This window comes from Drosophila innubila (genome assembly GCF_004354385.1).
Source record: "Drosophila innubila isolate TH190305 chromosome 2R unlocalized genomic scaffold, UK_Dinn_1.0 1_C_2R, whole genome shotgun sequence".
In the NCBI taxonomy this organism is placed as follows: Eukaryota; Metazoa; Arthropoda; class Insecta; order Diptera; family Drosophilidae; genus Drosophila; species Drosophila innubila.
Window position 1 is genome coordinate 229,476 of NW_022995374.1, and position 17,823 is coordinate 247,298.

Below are 17,823 nucleotides of genomic sequence, written 5' to 3' on the forward strand. Positions count from 1 at the left end.
GGCACAGGCTCTACGAGGCTCAAGAAGGACCAAGAACCAGTCGCTGGCAAGCTCAACTCTGGGAAGCAAAAAGGAAGTTGGACAACTGAAAGCTCATAACTTTGCAATATACAATTAACAATTTGATGCTTTGCCAAGCTTTCTATTAAGAACAAAACCCTCTCAGCAATTATAGTTACCTAGGAAAAAATATTGGGTAGAAATAAATAAGGAAGGACCAAAAGTGTTATAAGGAAGTAAAAAAATTAAAATGCATCAACACATGATTTACTCGTACTTGTAATACACAGTGTGGCTGCAAGGATATGGATACCATCTCTGTAAGCCATTTAAAATAACAGATTCTTCTCTTATTCTTAGGAGTCAGCAGCTGCTGTTACACCGCATAGTATGTAGATAAATTAGTTAAATGGGTGCTAAGTGTTCGCTTAGTATTTAAGCGACATAGAAATGTTGCAACATTGCAAAATTCGAGTACTGCAGATGCCGTTGTTGTCACAGGAGGAATGTCGTTTGTCCTTCACCTGGAATACCAATGGCCAGTAACTTTGGGCCGCACTGAGGACAAAGACGATTATGTGCTGATGATTTCCCGTACTCGTTTGTATCCTGTGTGCAAGGCATTTGAAAAATTTATTTGAAAATATTTATGCCCGTCAAGGATGCAACGATAGCTTCTGTCCTAACATGAAAAGTATCTGCGTTCACTAACAGGATGTGCTGCCAAAAACATTTTTAATAATTTAGCACACATATTTTCACATCTTTGAAAGCATTCACTTTGAAGGCAAGGAAGGACTTCGGCCAGGTATTTTTACCTTTTTTCGGGCTGGAAGCGAAGTGAAGTGAAGTGAAGTGGAGGAGGCGTCTGCCAACTGTCGATGTACGAGTATGAGTACTCATACCGCATGAGGCATCTGGGAATCAGTGCCGGTCGGTGTGTGTGCCGATGACGGCAGTGTTGAGTAATGCGAAACCAATTTTCGACACAGCAGCAGTAGCAGTATTTAAAATTTCAAAAGATGACACACCTTTGAAGTGAAGAGTCATTGCAGCAACCTTGTGAAATATGAGCAGCAGCTCATTGAATGCTCCGGGCACATTATTGAGCCATACGCAAAGTCACAAGGTAAACAAATTAGTGGCATACACTTAGAGCCACAGAGCGGATTGGTCCCCAGAATATCTGCTAGCGGCTTAGCAAAAACTGTTAAACAGAGCCTTTGATGTCACATAACACATAACTGTGCCCTGGGTTACAGCAACTCCAACTCCAATTCCCATTTTCAGCTGCAGCTTCAGCTTTAGCTGAACGTTAATTCATTATGCGTAGTGCAACAGCAGCTCCGACATTTTAATTGAATTTCAATTCAGAACGCAGACTTATTATGCAGTATAGCCCTTTATGCAGTAGAGCCGTATACGCTTACATTTACCGAGCAGTACACCGAGGGTGTAAACCGGCTCAAACTTTCCTTACAAACTTGATTTCGATCGGACCTGCGATGTAATTTAAAGAGGAATCCTCTCGGACTGTGAAAACTCTAATAATTACCAAAAAACTACTTGACAAGGTAATAGTCTACGAGTTTTATAATTGTATTTTAAGTTTAATTATAAATTTGTTGTTCATTCTTTTGGCTGTTTTTAGGCGACGTTGTATAAATAAAATCAATAATTTAAATTAAGTGAGGGGAGTGATTAAATTTTGACCACTGTGCGAAAGTAGTTATATTTAATTTGCTGTAGCAATGAGAGTATTACGAGTACAGCTTCTACAAGCCAACATTCTTACATCATTTGGCTTGTGTTTGCTTGTTTGTATGTTTGTTTGTTTGTTTGTAGCTTTGTCCCTATGTTTAGCCAGTGCAAACACAAACACGCTTTTACATCATGCGTCGTTTTAAAATTGAATTTTAATACACAAAAGCAGCCGTTGCCTGAAGTCTCTTTCTGTTTTCTGTTTTCCGTTTGCCGTTTTCCATCTCCCGTCTTTCGTCTCCCGTCTCCCGTCTTCCGTCTTCAGCGTGTGTGGTTGAATATGTCGGCTTGTCAAGGCTGTGTCTTCTTAACCAAACACGAGCCTAGACAATGGGTCTATGGGGCTCTTGAGTTGGTATCGTTGGTGTTTCTTGTTTTTTGCGGGCATCACAAATTGTGATACAAAGAATTTGGAAGTTCGGGGCAATTGCATTATCATCCATTTGGCTTTAGCTTTTTATACACATGCCAAATTATCTGTAAACGTAATTCTATTTACCTGACTATGCACTCAACTTCAACAACTTTATGCCATGCTTATTGATTTTAATACCCTGTAACAATAATTCACTAACTGAATGAACAGCTGAAAAGTTCAGTATATCATGCAGAGATCAAAGTTATCTCAAAAGCAGGGTATCTTCGACTTGTATACTGAGAATGCACTAGTTTCCTAAATAAATTTTGCAACTTTAGTAATAGCAGCAAGAGTATAAACTGAGTTCTTTCATTTTATCTCATTGGACATTTTTATTTATTTACAAAAAATGCATTTGCTTCTTTGCTAGCTGTGTTTTTTCCAGCTAACCCATTTGTAACTATTGCTCCACGGAGAAAAGGAGCATAGGAGCAAAAGGAGCAAAGGAACACTCACAACGAAATCAACTAAAAATTTTGAAATTAAATTTTCAAGTAACTTTCACTGAAGCGCAGTGCAAACTAAATAATTCATGGAAGCATTGTAAAGATGGTCGGGTATTTCAAGTGGGCGTGCCGTGCCAGACAAACACACACACACACACACACACAAACACACACATACTGAGGACAGGTGTGCGAGGTGGATGAGTGTGTGAGCATATTTAAATAAGCAGCAGTCAACGTCAGTTCAAATTCTCATTCGCATTCGCATTCTCATTTCACTTTTGCTGGCATTCAGTTAACTTTTAGCGAGCTACAAGGAACCGGAGTTAGTGGAGGTACTACTGACCATATGATAACAGCATTCAAGAACCCTTTTTTGGGCAGGGAGCTTTTCAGTGTACTGGGCTGCCGTCGTCATGCCAAAATAGGCAAGTTCACTCAGGCAAAGCAATTGCACAAATGGCCAATTCTACTCGTAAGTAGAATTTGCTCGTTTGAGCGGGTATCGGTTTAGGTTTTTGGCAGTTACCAGTTCCAGTTACCAGTTACCAGTTTCACTGCCATTGCCCGAAGGACAACTAGGGGAGAACTAACTGAAATTTAAGGGAGTGATGTGAGTATGTGTGTGTGCTGGTGTGTGTGTGTGTACTGGTGTGTAACGAAGCATAGATAAAATAAACAAAACACGCAAATAAATACGTTGTTGCCTGGCCAAAGTTTAAAGTGCTAAGAAAAATTGAAATAAAAGTTTACTCTGCAATGTAAACTGATAACATCTAAGTTGGTACCCTACAGAGCAATTTCTTCCGACAAGCTGACAAGTTATAGATACTCTGGCATTTGCATGAATTTATTTATAAATAATTTAACATATTTATTTAAATAAGATACATAAGTAGAATTCGTTTTGAATATTCCCAAAATATCAAAAGTGTTTCTGGTAGTTCCCATTTGCAATCATATAATTAAACCAGGACTTTAATGTAACTTTTAGTACATCATATCTTTGTGCAAAGCTTTACATTCACTAGGGAATGCACTTTTACAATCTTGCGTAGGTAAACTTACTATCCTAATTATAATGACACTATCTGAATATCAGCTTAAATTATAAAAGTTAAATTAATGAAATAGATTTCCGTGTTTCAGTCATTGTTGATCCAATATAATGCATTTAATGTCAACAATCATTATGAAATTATCGGTCAATCTTAAGTTATGTTGACTCCTTTGTTTAATTTACAACTGGCATTTGGCATATTCACGTAGATAGGACACTGAGAGGAACGGGGAGCGTATTTGCTTGTGACACTTAAGCACATGTGACCCGAGCTGCTTTATGCTTAATTGAGTATTATCCTTGTTGCACAGAGTCACCAGTGGACACCAGTGAGCAGTCGCTGGGAGTGGGATTGAGAGTGGAAGTGGGAGTGGGAGTGGGAGTCAGGGATGCAGGCCAAGTCATGTCTACAAACAGAAGCAGCCTCTGTTTGCTTAATAGCATGGTCAGTAAATTTAATTAACTTCCCTTAAGGATACATGCAACATATAATAAGGGCACTGCACAGTCAACACAGAATAACACAAAAAAGCAACAAAAAAAAAAAAAACAGAAAGAAAAGAAATCAAGTTCAGATGACTGTCCCTGCTACTGTTTCCCGTGTCCCGTGTCCCGTCTCGTGTCCCGTCTCGTGTCCCGTTTCCCGTGTTCCATGTCCCGCTTCTCTGGCTGTCGCGTCCATCTTTGGCTTCAAGTTGCACTGGGATTACACACATGTACGTCGTCGCACGGACACAAGTAGACTGGCTGGCTGTACGGCTATACGGCCCTGTAAGGTCTTGTCGTTGTCCTTTGAGATGTTGTGCAAACAAGCAGCTTAATGTCAGTCGACACAAGACACAAGACAAACACAAACACAAACATATATGCACAGTACAGAAATTAACTTCTTTTTGATGAGCATATGTTGCGCAGACAACAGACAACAAAACGTTGCCCAAAGAGTCTTCCAATCCCTCGAAGGAGCCAACCGCATTCTGCAGACGCGGTATATCAATGCCTTCAAATTACAGTCGTTTCTATTTCATTGCAACATCTTGTGCATCCATCGAATTCAAAATGCCAGTTCAACTGCCCTTCGATCTTAGCCGTTCTCTATGCATTTTTTTGGCATTCGCTTTTAACCCGCGTTTCATAATTAATGGCATGCCCACTTTGCATGCCAAACGACACGTATCCGTAGCCGTAGCCATATCCGTTGCTCTGTTGCAGTCCCTGACCCCTGACCCCTGACCCTGTGGCATTGTCTTGTCTGGCCACGTTTGTGCCATAACAAATGGTGCACTCGACAGACAGCAGATCCCGTGGATCTTGAATGTATATCCAGATATCATTGAGAGGGAAAAGTAACTAAAGTAGTAGGGTAAATTCACCCTGAGTAACGGTTGATAAAAAAAACAAAACAAAAGTCTAATGACGTGAGTTCTGACTTTAAAACGGCCTTATATCGTGTATGACTCAGTTTGGTTAAGTGAGCTAATCGTATTCCCTGAAGACTATATGCCTTTTGAGAGGTCCTCTACTGTTGCGGGTATTTAAGTAGGTGTGTCAGCCAAACTTAATTGAAACAAGCAAGAAGGCCTTGGCAAATTTATGCACAAACTTAATATAGGGTATAACAACTAGCGAATGTGTTTTCTATCTAAGGCCCTTTTATAATATTGAGCATGGATCCAAGATGCATTTAAATATGACAGCGGGGTAATGTGCTGCATGGTAAGTCATACAGTCAGTCGAATAAGTATTCCATCTGTGCCATATCTGATCCATGCAATCAAAGTCAAGCATGCACGACTCTCGACTATCGGAATAAGTCATTTTGGGGGGACATCAGCATCGGCACACACCCAAGTGTACGTTATATATGGACATTGAATATATCAGCAGTCACACATACCCTCAGCGTCAGCTGATGTGAGTGGAAAGTAGAATTAATTCGCCAGTTAACATTGCGGTTAGCGGCCATTCACGTTGTCGCAGTGCCTACGGCCCATGGGCATTTGGGGGCGTGGTAGGTTGCAAGTTGGCAGTTGGCAGTTGGCAGCTGCATTTAACACTCAGCGAGTGTTTCCTTCAGACTGTCAGACACAGCTAATGTGTGCTAGCGTAAAGTTTAAGTTGACTGCCAGTAAAAGCCATTTAAAATTACGTGCTTGGATTTCTGTCCGCCGTGGTCGCTTCCTAGGTGCTGTTATTGAGCGCTGGCTTACGTGGCCAACTAAAAGGAAACCAACGTCCGACCGACGACCGACCGACGGACCGACGGACCGACGACAGACGACCAACCAAAGGAGTTGCAGTCAGCCGCCCAGGTTTGTCATTTTGCCACTTTTGGCTACAATTTCTCAGTAGCAAAAGCCGTTCGTGTGTAGGGTATACGTATTTGTACGTATATGTGAGCGACCTGTACAGGCAACCTGACAACGTTGCACATAATTTTCACATAAACGAAAGCCTAATATAAAAATTCTATCAAATCGTGACCAGCAAGCGCAAAGCGTTTATCAAAAAATGTAACAAAATAGGAACTTAAGGCGTCAGGCTTCTAAAGACTTTTAAAAACGTTTATTACATAATGTGAATTCCAATTGAAAGTCAGTAAAAAGAATACTTGCTTAGGATTGAGAATCCTTAAAAAAGATACTTTACAAAAATTTCAGAAAATATTTTTATTTTCTATAAACTCGTAGTAATCTCTTAAGTTTATTGTATTAAAAACCTTCTGCTGCTACGCAATAAATAAATCAGCTGCAAAAATGTTGCGCCAGCATCGACATCGACATTTTAAGTGTTGCCCATTGACTTTTGATTACTTCTGGCCTTTGGCTCCACTGGGAATAGGAGTAGGAGTAGGAGTAGGAATTGGAAGCAGTTGCTATTTGCTGCAGCAGCACAAAAAAATTAATGAGCTGGTAGTCAACAAAAATCCACGCCTTGCCTTTTTGTTTATGTCCTCAGTTCCTTTTGTCCGTTCTGGATAACTTTTTCAGAGCCCCGAAAAACTATTTTCACCAACATTTGTCAAATTAAATTGCATATACAGAGGGCGAGGAGCTGTTGCTGTTGTATCTGAGCGAGGCAGAGTGGAACGGAGCAGAGCGGAACGGAGCAGACATCACAATGTCAGGCCGCAAGTTTGCTTCTTTAGATTGAATTAAAAAGTTGACGGGCTCGCGTCCAACAAATGCCGCAAATTAATGTGCATAGCTGTTGTTGGCGTTGGCTTTTAATTAAAATTGTTTACTAAATATGCTTGAATTTTTGAGTGCGGTCCAAAAGGGTGTCGACTGCTTTCTCATTGTGTTATTGTGTGTGTTGTAAGAGGTTTTCAGTTTAAATCAGAATCAGGTCAATGCACAATTCAATTTAAGACGCAGTCAGTCAGTCAGTCAGTCAGTCAGGGTATAAAATCTGCTTTGTTACCAGTGTGACAAATGCTAAGTATGACATTGCCCTCATCCCTTGCAAGTTCTGTGTTTTGATGCATTTAATAAGGCTCCAAGTTAGACTGGGCTAAATGAAAAATGCATTACTTACAATGATTATGATGTTAGTGTTGTTGTTATTGTTGTTGTTGTTGTCTCTACTTTTGCTTCTGTTGCTACATAATTCAGCTCGACATGAACTGACAATAAAATTTAGTGCTGAGCGCGCATAATAAAGCCGGCTATCGCAGAAAGCGGAAAGCAGATCCAGCCTCCATCCTCCATCCTTTATCCTGCAGCCCCTGTCTTCAATTTGATGCCATGCCAGCTGGCCATAAGCAAAGGGCTAAAAAACTAAAAACAAAGTCATGCGGCCGGCAGTAATGAAGAGCGTGCCGAGAGAACTGAGAAGCGAGAAGGAGCTATTATTGCTGGTACTGCTCCTGGTACTGCGCCTGCTGCTGCCAGGCTGTAAAACTGTAAGTTGGCATTAAGTTGCAAGCATAATGAAATTATTTCTCTGGCTCGGCGACGCATCGCTGCCACTTATGTTGTTGCCACTGTCGTTGCCAGAGTTGCCACTGTTGCTGCTCCGGCTAAGAAACGCGTCGGCACATAAATACTTGATGCTTAATTGTCCTTTTGGGTGCAATTTCAAACGCTGCTACGCACATACAGTAGCAACAAACAGCAACAGAAGCAGTACTCCTAACAATGGCCCTGACAACTAAGAAGAAGTCGAAGGAGTAGGAGTAGGAGTAGGAGATGGAAAAGTCGATGACAGCTTAAGCTTGAGCTTTAAAAGGTGATTCACTACATGACGCTTACCCCGATGACTTGAACCACTCTCAACTTAAGGACTCACCCTATCTACTTTCTCAATTACATTAGGAATTCGTTTAATCTGTTGCTGCCTATAAAATTTTAGGTCAACCAATCATCACAACTAAAAAAAAATAAAATATAAAATATATATTTAAAAAAAGGACCAAATCAAACTGTAATGCAAATAAACGGAAATTATTTAATTACTGCTCTTACTAAAACAAATAGTTGTATTACCTATTAATATTTGTCCAATTGTCAATTTTCGTTTATAACATTTTCAAATATATATTAGATGTGGGCCATGTAATGTTGATTAGGCAATTTATTGAAGGGTTTCTTGTCAATATAGAACCATCATAGGTTAAAACATGGCCTAATAATCGGTCATTAACTGCGACAATTTGCACGCTAGGCAAAAATTCAACTTTGTCTTCAACTTGAACTTTAACTCTTATGCTGATTATTTCCGGACATAGCAAAAGTTTCTCGGGACTCAAAAGTTTGCTTAGCATATCTATACTCCTACTATGGATATATTTATTATGTTATGAAATATGTAACGCTCTTCTTTGTAACTAAAAAAATTGAATTTAAATTTGTGTAACATATTAATATTCATTGAGTAATTATATTAGTATTTTGGTAAATAAATCTAAGAAATTCTTAACTTGAACATATCGATTATAGGGTATATTTTATGCTAGTTCTTGTTTCGGCTCTGCTTATGCTTTTCCTTTTAACTGCTCTTTGTCATCGTCTTTTTTATTGCCTGCTTAATTATGAAGTCACTTTACATTGACCCGCTGTTTTTTCCGCGCTCCATGAAACTGAAAATGATGCAAAATAAATAGTAGTAAGTTCGCGCCAAGCCGCTTAGAAGTTAACAGACTAACAAGTTGCAACAAACTTTAACTTTGTCATAACTTCTTTTTGTTAGAAGCTTTGCTATTTTTTCCACAGACGCCAATGAAGACTTTGCTGTTGCCGTAAGGGCATTTTCACTATTACTCGTAAATGGTTAATTAGCAATGGTAATGTTCTCTAAATATAAATATACAATTCGTATTAAAGAAGCTGAGCTTAAATTTATGCGGAGTATTGACGTTAGATTGCAAATAAAATTTAGAGAACATGCTTTCACAATCAAAAGTCAAGTGAAATCCCAAAAACAATATTTATTTCCAAAGAATCAATCTACTTTTTAGCAGAAATTAAAAAATATTCTATTGACAAGAAAAAGCTTTGTATTTAGACACCTTTTGCTTGGGTATGAAAGGTGAAAGCCATGGGAAAATGACTCATTATCTGGTTGACAACAGCAACACTTGACTGTCAAGTTGTGGCAAAGATTTGCAAAGTGTTTCTCACCTGACGACGGTTGATACTGTCGCATGCTGTGTGACTGGATTACGTGTGGGTTAAAGTTAGCTAAAGCCCAGTGAAACGACACTTCCGTTCAGCCCACTGTACATCGTACAGAGGCTCGAAACACCAAGAGGCAGGTGTGCATTTTGTCGCCAGCATTCCATATAGAAAACCACATTTCCGGATAAACAGACTTATACATCCGTCAACGCTGCTTTTCACCACACAACTTCACTCAACACTACACAACACAACACAATAATGTCCTTCCTCTGGCTACTGCGAATACTTGAGCTAAAACAGCTACTTCGCCCACCAGCTTTCAAAAGTTTCTCTGCTTCTAACATTTTTGCATTTGAGTGTTTACACTTCGTTTAGTCGGGCAATAAAAACAAAGTGCCTAAGCTTTTCAAATGTTGAACTCAAACATTTGATTTGGCATACGAGTATACACTCACACTAACACTCACACTCGTATTCGCACTCATACTCGTACTCGTAAGCAATGCTTCCGCGTCGTCTTTATCCAATTACTTGGTATACGTTTTTGTTGGCTCACACGAGTTGGAAAACGAGTCAGCAGAACCATCAAATTGTTGGTCACATGATGCGACCATAGTCCACGTTAGTCCACGTTAGTCCACTTGTTACATTAATGAATAAATCAACATGAGCATCGTTACCAATGCACAGATACAGATACAGCAAAAATTTGAACAGAATTCAAAGTGGAAGTAGAAGTGGAAGTGGAAGTGGAAATGGAATCCTACCACGTCCTGGCGCTACTAATGAAGTCCCAGTCTGTGCGCACGTGCGTCATCATCATCATCATCATCATTGGGAGAGAGCAGAACAAATGGTTTTGCCTTTGCTCCGACAAATCAATTATGTGGGATACACACTGATAAAAACAAGGTTTTAAAATCTAGATTTAGATCTCACAACCTAAAATTTAGGTCTAAAAAATACGTCGAGAACAAAAAATTCTTTAAGTTAGAAAACACATTTTCATTTTAGACACATTTCAAATAAGTCCAATTTCTTATAAAGAAGAAGATAAAAAATTCTTACAATATACTTACAAGACTACATATATAAGTAAAGAAAATAAGGCTGGTTTTAAATTTATAATATTCTTGATATATACATTTTTTCTGGTTTGGTATTCATATATGACATATTGAAATTTTCCTAATATTTTAAGATGGTCTAATTTTCAGAAATATTTTCTTGATTTCAGAAGTTGTTATTTTTCAGTGCAAGAACAGCACCATCTCATTTAAGGCAGCCACTTCACAGCTCAACTCAGTTATTGTTGTTGTTGTTGTTGTTGCTATTGTTGTTGTTGTTGCTGGCAATGCAGTTTCCATGACAATCAAAAGTTATTTAATGCCCAGCGAGCAAATCACACATGCATACTAAAACTTTGACTGCTCTGCAAAAAATAAAAAAAAAGCAACGCAAATAATTTACATCAAACAGTTGAAAAGTTATAAGCATGCTAACACCTGTACAATGTATACAACCCCTCCCCCTTTCCCTCCCCCACCTCCTGCTCTCTAAACATTTTGCCAAATGTTGTGGCATTTTACCTGATTTGTTTTACACTCGACACACAATTTTGACATTTAACGAATTTGGGTGCAAAAGCTTACAACATATTTTAAAATTGACAGAGAATTATGCTACGTTGGACACTCATCTAAGCGTATACGGTTGTTAATGTCGTTTAGTAATTAACAGCAGAGTTGACAACATAATAAGGTGAGGCTTCTAATTTTAAAAATGCAAACTATAATAGTATTACTATTGACAGAGAAAAATTAATTTTTTTTTAAGTTGATATATTTACATTACGATTAGGATTAACAATATGGCGGTTGGACATCCGCTTTGTTATGTGTTGTGATGCATACGCCTTGTTGTACGATTTCTAAAAGAATGGGATTAAGTTAAATGATCCATTAACTGTGTTTGCGTGAGCTGAGTCACAGAATATTGCTAATCCTATTGATTTGTGTTAATGATTGTTATTGACACTACTCACTAAACTGTTTTAGCAGAGGTAACAGCTCAAAATCTTTTCTAAGAGCTAACGTGTTTTTGACACGTTCCCAAATTTTATTAACAACAACCACAGCTGTTGTCGCCGTATTCTCAGTTCTCAGTTCTCACTTCTCACCAATTTGTTTACAGGTTTTGTTTAAATTTGCTGCAAACAGCACAAGTCCAACTTGAGCTCTTAAGTGGACTTTGAGGTAAATTGTCGCATCAATTCTGTTTTCTCTGCTTGTATGTGGATGTGTGTTCTTGTGTGTTTTCCTTATTCCTTGGTGTATTGATATTTCACAAGAAATCAACACACTACGTACAAATAGTCAAAAGTACACAATCAATTTCGAAATCCTTCTCCTCTAACTTTGTTACCATTTGCAGCGGAAATGAAAAATCAAATCGAAGAGAGGCACAGGAAATGTAGCTCTCCGTATTGTCACTTGACTTGTTTGTGTGCGTTTGAGTATATACATGTGTACGTGTATGTGTGTATATATATAGAGCTAGAGTGCTCTCCACTCTCCAGTCTCCACACTTGACTATTTATCTCTCTTCGGATCCATGTGTGTGCCTACCTACTCAGTCCTTTCATAAACATGAAATCGTTTTGTATTATTGTTTCTTGTTGCAATCCAGTAAGTTTGAAACACAAGCTTTTAAACAAATCGTAGGTTTAAAGACAAGTATTTTTATGGGACTAAAAATTGTTCTCTTAAATAATCTGTCATACTCAGCTCAAATGATGGAGATATATCTGATGAATGTCAAAAGATAAGAGTATAGTAAATGAAATTTATTACAATACAATTTTATGTTGGTTTATTCTCGGCATTTTGTCTGCTTTTGAGACGTCTTTATCGTCCTTATCTGTAAGCCTTAAGCCTAAACAAATAAAAACATTTTGACTCCAACGTAACCAAGAAAAGAAATAATAAAATAAATCAATTGATTTTAAGTTTGCCTATAACTATAGCTATCGGATATGACATTTACTGAAAGTCTCACAAGTCTCTCGCAATGCCAGAAGTAACTAATTAAATGATGATTGCATTTGACAGCAGCTCAGGGTGTTGTATTCGATGATTAGTTAAGTGTACAAGTTGAATATGTACATACAGTGTAGTATTGTGTACAGTGTAAACTGTACACCTGAGCTGAGAGAACATCTAAGCAGCTGCCACGATTCCCAGAAGTCTGATTGAACAACAAATGATTTAATTAATAAATAAATAAGTGAGTGCGTGTAGAATGTATCATTCCAGATTCCACATTCCACATTGCACAAGTGTGACAAACAATTAATTATTGAGACTCGATTGTGTTCAGTAGAAACAACAATTTCACTTTGTTGCAAGTGTTGCATGTGTTGCAACGTGTTTGAGACACTTCCTGACGATTATGCTGCGACATTTGTCATTTGTCCCTCGATCTGACGTTTAACTATTGATCTTAGCTGAAAACTTAGCGGTCAAATTCGGGTTACAGATGCAGATAGTACTAATATTAAAATATAGGTTTAATTCAGTAAAATAAATGTTGTTAAAAGTCAATTACTAACGTAAATATTAACTTTCTAATATTATCAAATTTAGAAGTACTTATTAATCCGTTTATAAATAAATGAAGTCAAAATATAACTTCAATTTAAACCAAACAATTACATATTAAATTCAGTAGCACTTTTGGAAAATTTCATATTTATTGCGGTTGAGCTTCAGCGCTAACTCAAACTTGAATTCGAATCGAGAAGCCACAAAACTATTTTAGATTTTAAAGTAAAGACAGCCACAAACTAGTTTGGCTCTGAACCTGCTAAACGTGCTACAAATATGGCGACGGATGTGCAGCTGCTTGAATGTTCAATGTGTGGCTCGAGTGGTGGAAAAGTGGAGTGGGGGAGAGGCGGAGTGGAGGCGAATGGTGGCGAGGCAACCACAGCACATAGCACATAGCACACAGCACACAGAAAGTTCCACAATCGAAAATGATAGCTTTAGGGCCTCAAGAAAATTTCCAGCAAGTTGCAGCTGCTCCAGCATCAATCCACTTATAGTGTCAATTTGGAATTGTTTCATTTTGTTGCCAATTTTAGCGAATATTCGTTTTTGTATTCGTATTCGGACCCCTTTTGTGGCGATTGCAAATTCGTATAGCAAACCTTGAGGCGCTCCATTAAAATGCAATTAGTGCCGATTTACATACTGACGACCAATTCTCAATACTGCTATTTATATTGAGCTACTACTTGGGATTCTTAAGCTTCTGAGTCGGCCCACGGAATTTTGACGGTTCATTATTATTTTGGCACGTTTTTTGCTTGGTAAAGTTATTGCCTTTTTCTTAATGCTTTCAACACAAGACAATCAGGTTCATAATACAGCAGTTCTTTTATTCTTTAAATCAATAAAAGCATGAACATAAACGAATCACACTTAAACGGTTTAATCAATCGTGAAATTTGTTCATTTTCGCCAGCCAAGTGCATAAGCATATGCATGATTGCGTACGTCAGTCTCATTGTGCGTGTGTGTGTGTGTGTGCATGGGTGTGTGTGTGCATGGGTGTGTGTGTGCGTGGGTGCTACCAAGCCAGACATCGCGACGCTAAAAGGTATTTCAAATTAAATAGATATATAAATACAAATGCATTGGGCGCATAAACAACGCAATCAGGCACAAAATATGTGCGTAGAGACGCAAACTGAGTTCCTACAGTCGATAAAAGTTGATAGAGCCAGGACTCGTGTTAGAAGTGAAATGTCAGCTGAATATGCTCGTTTTAAAGAAGGAACAGCAACACAAGTAAGAATCTGAGGCTATTTGCAACTCGATCTATTATTTTTCAATATTTCTTTTTTTTTATTTTATGTTTTGATATTAAACTCGATCCAAAGTATATATTGATTGAGCGACAAACATTTCATACGGTACGTGATCTGTTGAGTCCGCCATCTTTTGATCTTAAATCGAGCATTATTTTGGTCAACTCCAAGTGGGCAAAGCGCTTTTCTCTGGAAAACTGTTTGCTGGATGATTTCTGGATTAACGATTAGCAGAGAATGCAGGTATTAATGATGCGACAGGTGCGTATGTTTCATTCCTGAGTAGTGAGTCGCTATCAGACAAGTTTCAAGAGCAAGAATTGTGAATTATATGCTGGTTGGTCAGTTTCGCTATGGCGAATCCCGGAGGCTCAAATCACGAATTCTTCAGCTACCCTTTGAGAAATCAGACATAAGCATGCTGCTTATTGCTCCATACGATGTTAATGGATTAGCAGAGCTTGAGTTGAGTGGCTATGAAGTCGATAATGCATGATGTTGATATATTATGGTGGCTAAATTTCGGATGGAATGCGATGTAGATTTGAAAATGCCCCTGCAGAGGTGAGTTTACATGAGTTTATATATGATTTCTATTTATCTTAAGCACTATTGTTTGTTGGGAGTCACCCGAGTCTTTGAGCCTGGTAGCGCCGACGTAAGCGGACTGTTTGCTAAGAATCATGTGGTCTGATTCCGGAGGCTAAGCAAAAATTTTAATTAAATGTGAACGAGGCGGGCTGTGAATCAGATGCTAGCACACGTTCGTCCAAATTTTTTATATGTTATGAGAACATTATTTACTAGTTTCTTTTATTTTATTAAGCTTTTCATGCAGCTGCAGCAAGCACAAAGCCGAAGCGTAAGATTTTCAAGGCAAACCGTCCATTTGTTTTTGCCATACGAAACAATAGAAACACATATTTTATGGGTCATTTTGTCAAGCCCTGATTAGCACAGGCTTTGAAATGCATAATTTGCAAATATATTCATAAAGTGCCCATAAAATCAAATGCAAATTTTTTTTAAACTTCGTGTCGTTTTCCATCGACGATTCGTAATGAGGGCTTTTGTAATTTGCCCAGTTACAACAAATGATAATATTCCATGAACTTTTAATTGTTTCAAAAATTCAACAAAATCAATGGCGGTATCACATTTAGTCGGAAATGGAAATGAACAATTGCGAATGGTGGAACTTCAAATTAGTCAAAACGTTTACATTAGCTTTTACATGAATTTTCAAATTATTATAACAATTGCATTCTATAGAAATTTTTGAAAATAAGTATAAACAAGTTGATATCATTTTATTATGCATAAATTCATCTTATCTAAGTTGTGTAATAATTTCAGTTCTCTACTTCTTACGTTTTAGACTCTACACTAATCAGTCAGACAGGATATATTTTAAATAGATAGCAACATAGACATAGACTAAAGCAACAATAAAACAAATAAAAGAGTAGCAGAAGAGCAACAAAATTCAACAAATTGGTAGTGGCAGAGGGTGGTTAAGAGGGTAGTAGAATAAAAGGTACTGCTTCGACTGATCATTGCAAATTTCACAGATATGAAAAGAGCCAACTTTCATTGGTTGTGACTGTGACTGCGACTGTGAACAATGAACAGCAGACGGAAGAGGGAAGGGATGAAGAGAAAATAGAGAATAGGGGAAAGAGGAAAGAGGAAAGAGCGTGTGGTACGTGAAGGTTGCTGAACTAAATGAAAAGTTGAAAGCAGCAAAAGGAGCGTCATTGGCAATGCCTTATTGCCATTTCTTCTGGCAATTGCTATACAAGTTGTTAGCCAATTTTAAATACAACTGCTGCCACTGACAGTAATCAAGATTGCATGGCGGTGCTGGATACAACAATGCCAAATGTCATTTGGCGGGGTCCAACAATTGAAAAATAAGTAATTTCACAACTGTAGTGAAATCTCTTCTCTCTCTCTTTCTCTCTGTCTCTCTCTCTTTCTCTCTTTCTCTCTCTCTCTTTCTCTGAATAGAAGGAACAACAGCAGCAGCAGCTGGGACAAGTATAAAACGCGAATGGTCCTCTTCTTTCCCCTTCCCCTTTCCCGTTGGAGTCACGTCCGGTTGCAAACTTTACCGTCCAATTCATCGATGATTTTTGTAGACCGCCTTATGACATCGACATCGACATCGCCATCGCCATCGCCATTCAGAGTGTCTGCCATTGATGGCCACTGCCGGGCTTTGTGGCAAATGTTTATATTTTGGTTTGCTTTGGTATGCTTTGGTTTTGCTTTCGCCTTGGCTTTTGGTTTGCTTTCGCTTCTTTCTTGCTGATACTTATGCCTTTAGGCTGCCGACAGCGTCATCAAAACGGATGTGCAGCTGCACAAACTTTGTCCCAGAGGGGCAATCTTAGAGACTGGATATTGTGTTGGGTTCCTCAGTTCCTCAGTTCGTTGTGTAATTTGGATATGCTAATGTAATGTCACAGTAATGAAATTACTACAAAATAGTACAAGTGAGCAAATGTAATGTTGAAAATAAGCTGAAACAATTTGCAATAATTTAAGTAGTTGTGCTTTAATGTTTTAAACAACTAGCAAATAATTGTAATTTGAAATATCACAATTTTTAAATAACCCTTTAGAATGCAATTGAGTAGGTTTGTTGAGAGAATGTTATGTGCAATGGCTAATAAAAAATCAATAGCTGCAGTCCGACAAATTTAATTTAAAACCAATCAAATGCATCCATATGCAACAGCAGACTTCAAATGCCAGCGGTCATAAAACGCATTACGCATCTTGAACTGACCATCAAATTCGATTTTCTGATTGTTTCTATGTAGTTATTGTTTATTGGTTAAGCATGCGAATAGCAAACCATATCGAGAGGCTGAATTTCCATATTTAGTCTACTGCTAGTATGTTTATTAAAACTGAATTTCCTTTATTTGTTTACCATCCCATTGCTCTGAACTAAATATTCTCGACATTTTTATGATATTAGTATTTATACATAGATCTAAGAAATTTAATATTTCTGCAAAAAAAAGGATATAAATTAAATTACCGAAATCGGCTTTAGATTTTGTTTGGCTTAGTTGTGGCTTTCAAGTAAATTTAGTGAGTTGGCAGCGGTAATATGAACAGACATGTCCTTAGCTTCGCTTACCGCTTATCACTCAGCTGCAGCTTGAACATCGCTTAATCCATCACAGGACGGGTATATTAACTAGAACAGCCTCTGTGTGTCGGACCGTGTAAATTGCTGCCATCTCTTGATAATAAGCCGTCATGCAACCTCAACCCCAACGTCATGATAGTTGGTTACGTATACGCAGCGTTGCAGCAGTGAAATTCAGCTATGCGTGCAAAAGTTTGCGCTTAATTTCAAATGCACGGCAGTGAATTGCAAGTCAGATGCGTCATTTGTGAGGCATGGTGAGAAGGGGGTGGGAATGTGGGATGGTGGATGGTGGAGTCAACTTATCCCATTTGCAAAAATTTTGCAACAAAAACTCTAAGACTCAACGATTCGGACAGGTGATTTAAAAGCCATTTGTCAGCAGCAGGCAAGATGACGATGACGACTTTTGCTTCCTTGAATGTCAGGCAGTTTGAGAGAGAGGCGATTGGCTTGGGTCAGTGAAATTATTCAAATT

The 17,823-nt window shown here is 38.3% G+C and overlaps 1 protein-coding gene across 1 annotated transcript; it reads left to right on the top strand.

Annotated features, from left to right (window-relative positions):
* Window positions 1-7,493: 7,493 nt before the first annotated feature.
* LOC117785769 (ovalbumin) lies at window positions 7,494-15,291 on the top strand. Its single transcript, XM_034623990.1, is given in 6 exon segments — window positions 7,494-7,589; window positions 11,764-11,809; window positions 12,107-12,135; window positions 14,252-14,444; window positions 14,494-14,649; window positions 15,006-15,291. Coding segments are annotated over 6 exon segments (645 nt in total). The 3' UTR covers window positions 15,131-15,291.
* Window positions 15,292-17,823: the final 2,532 nt, after the last annotated feature.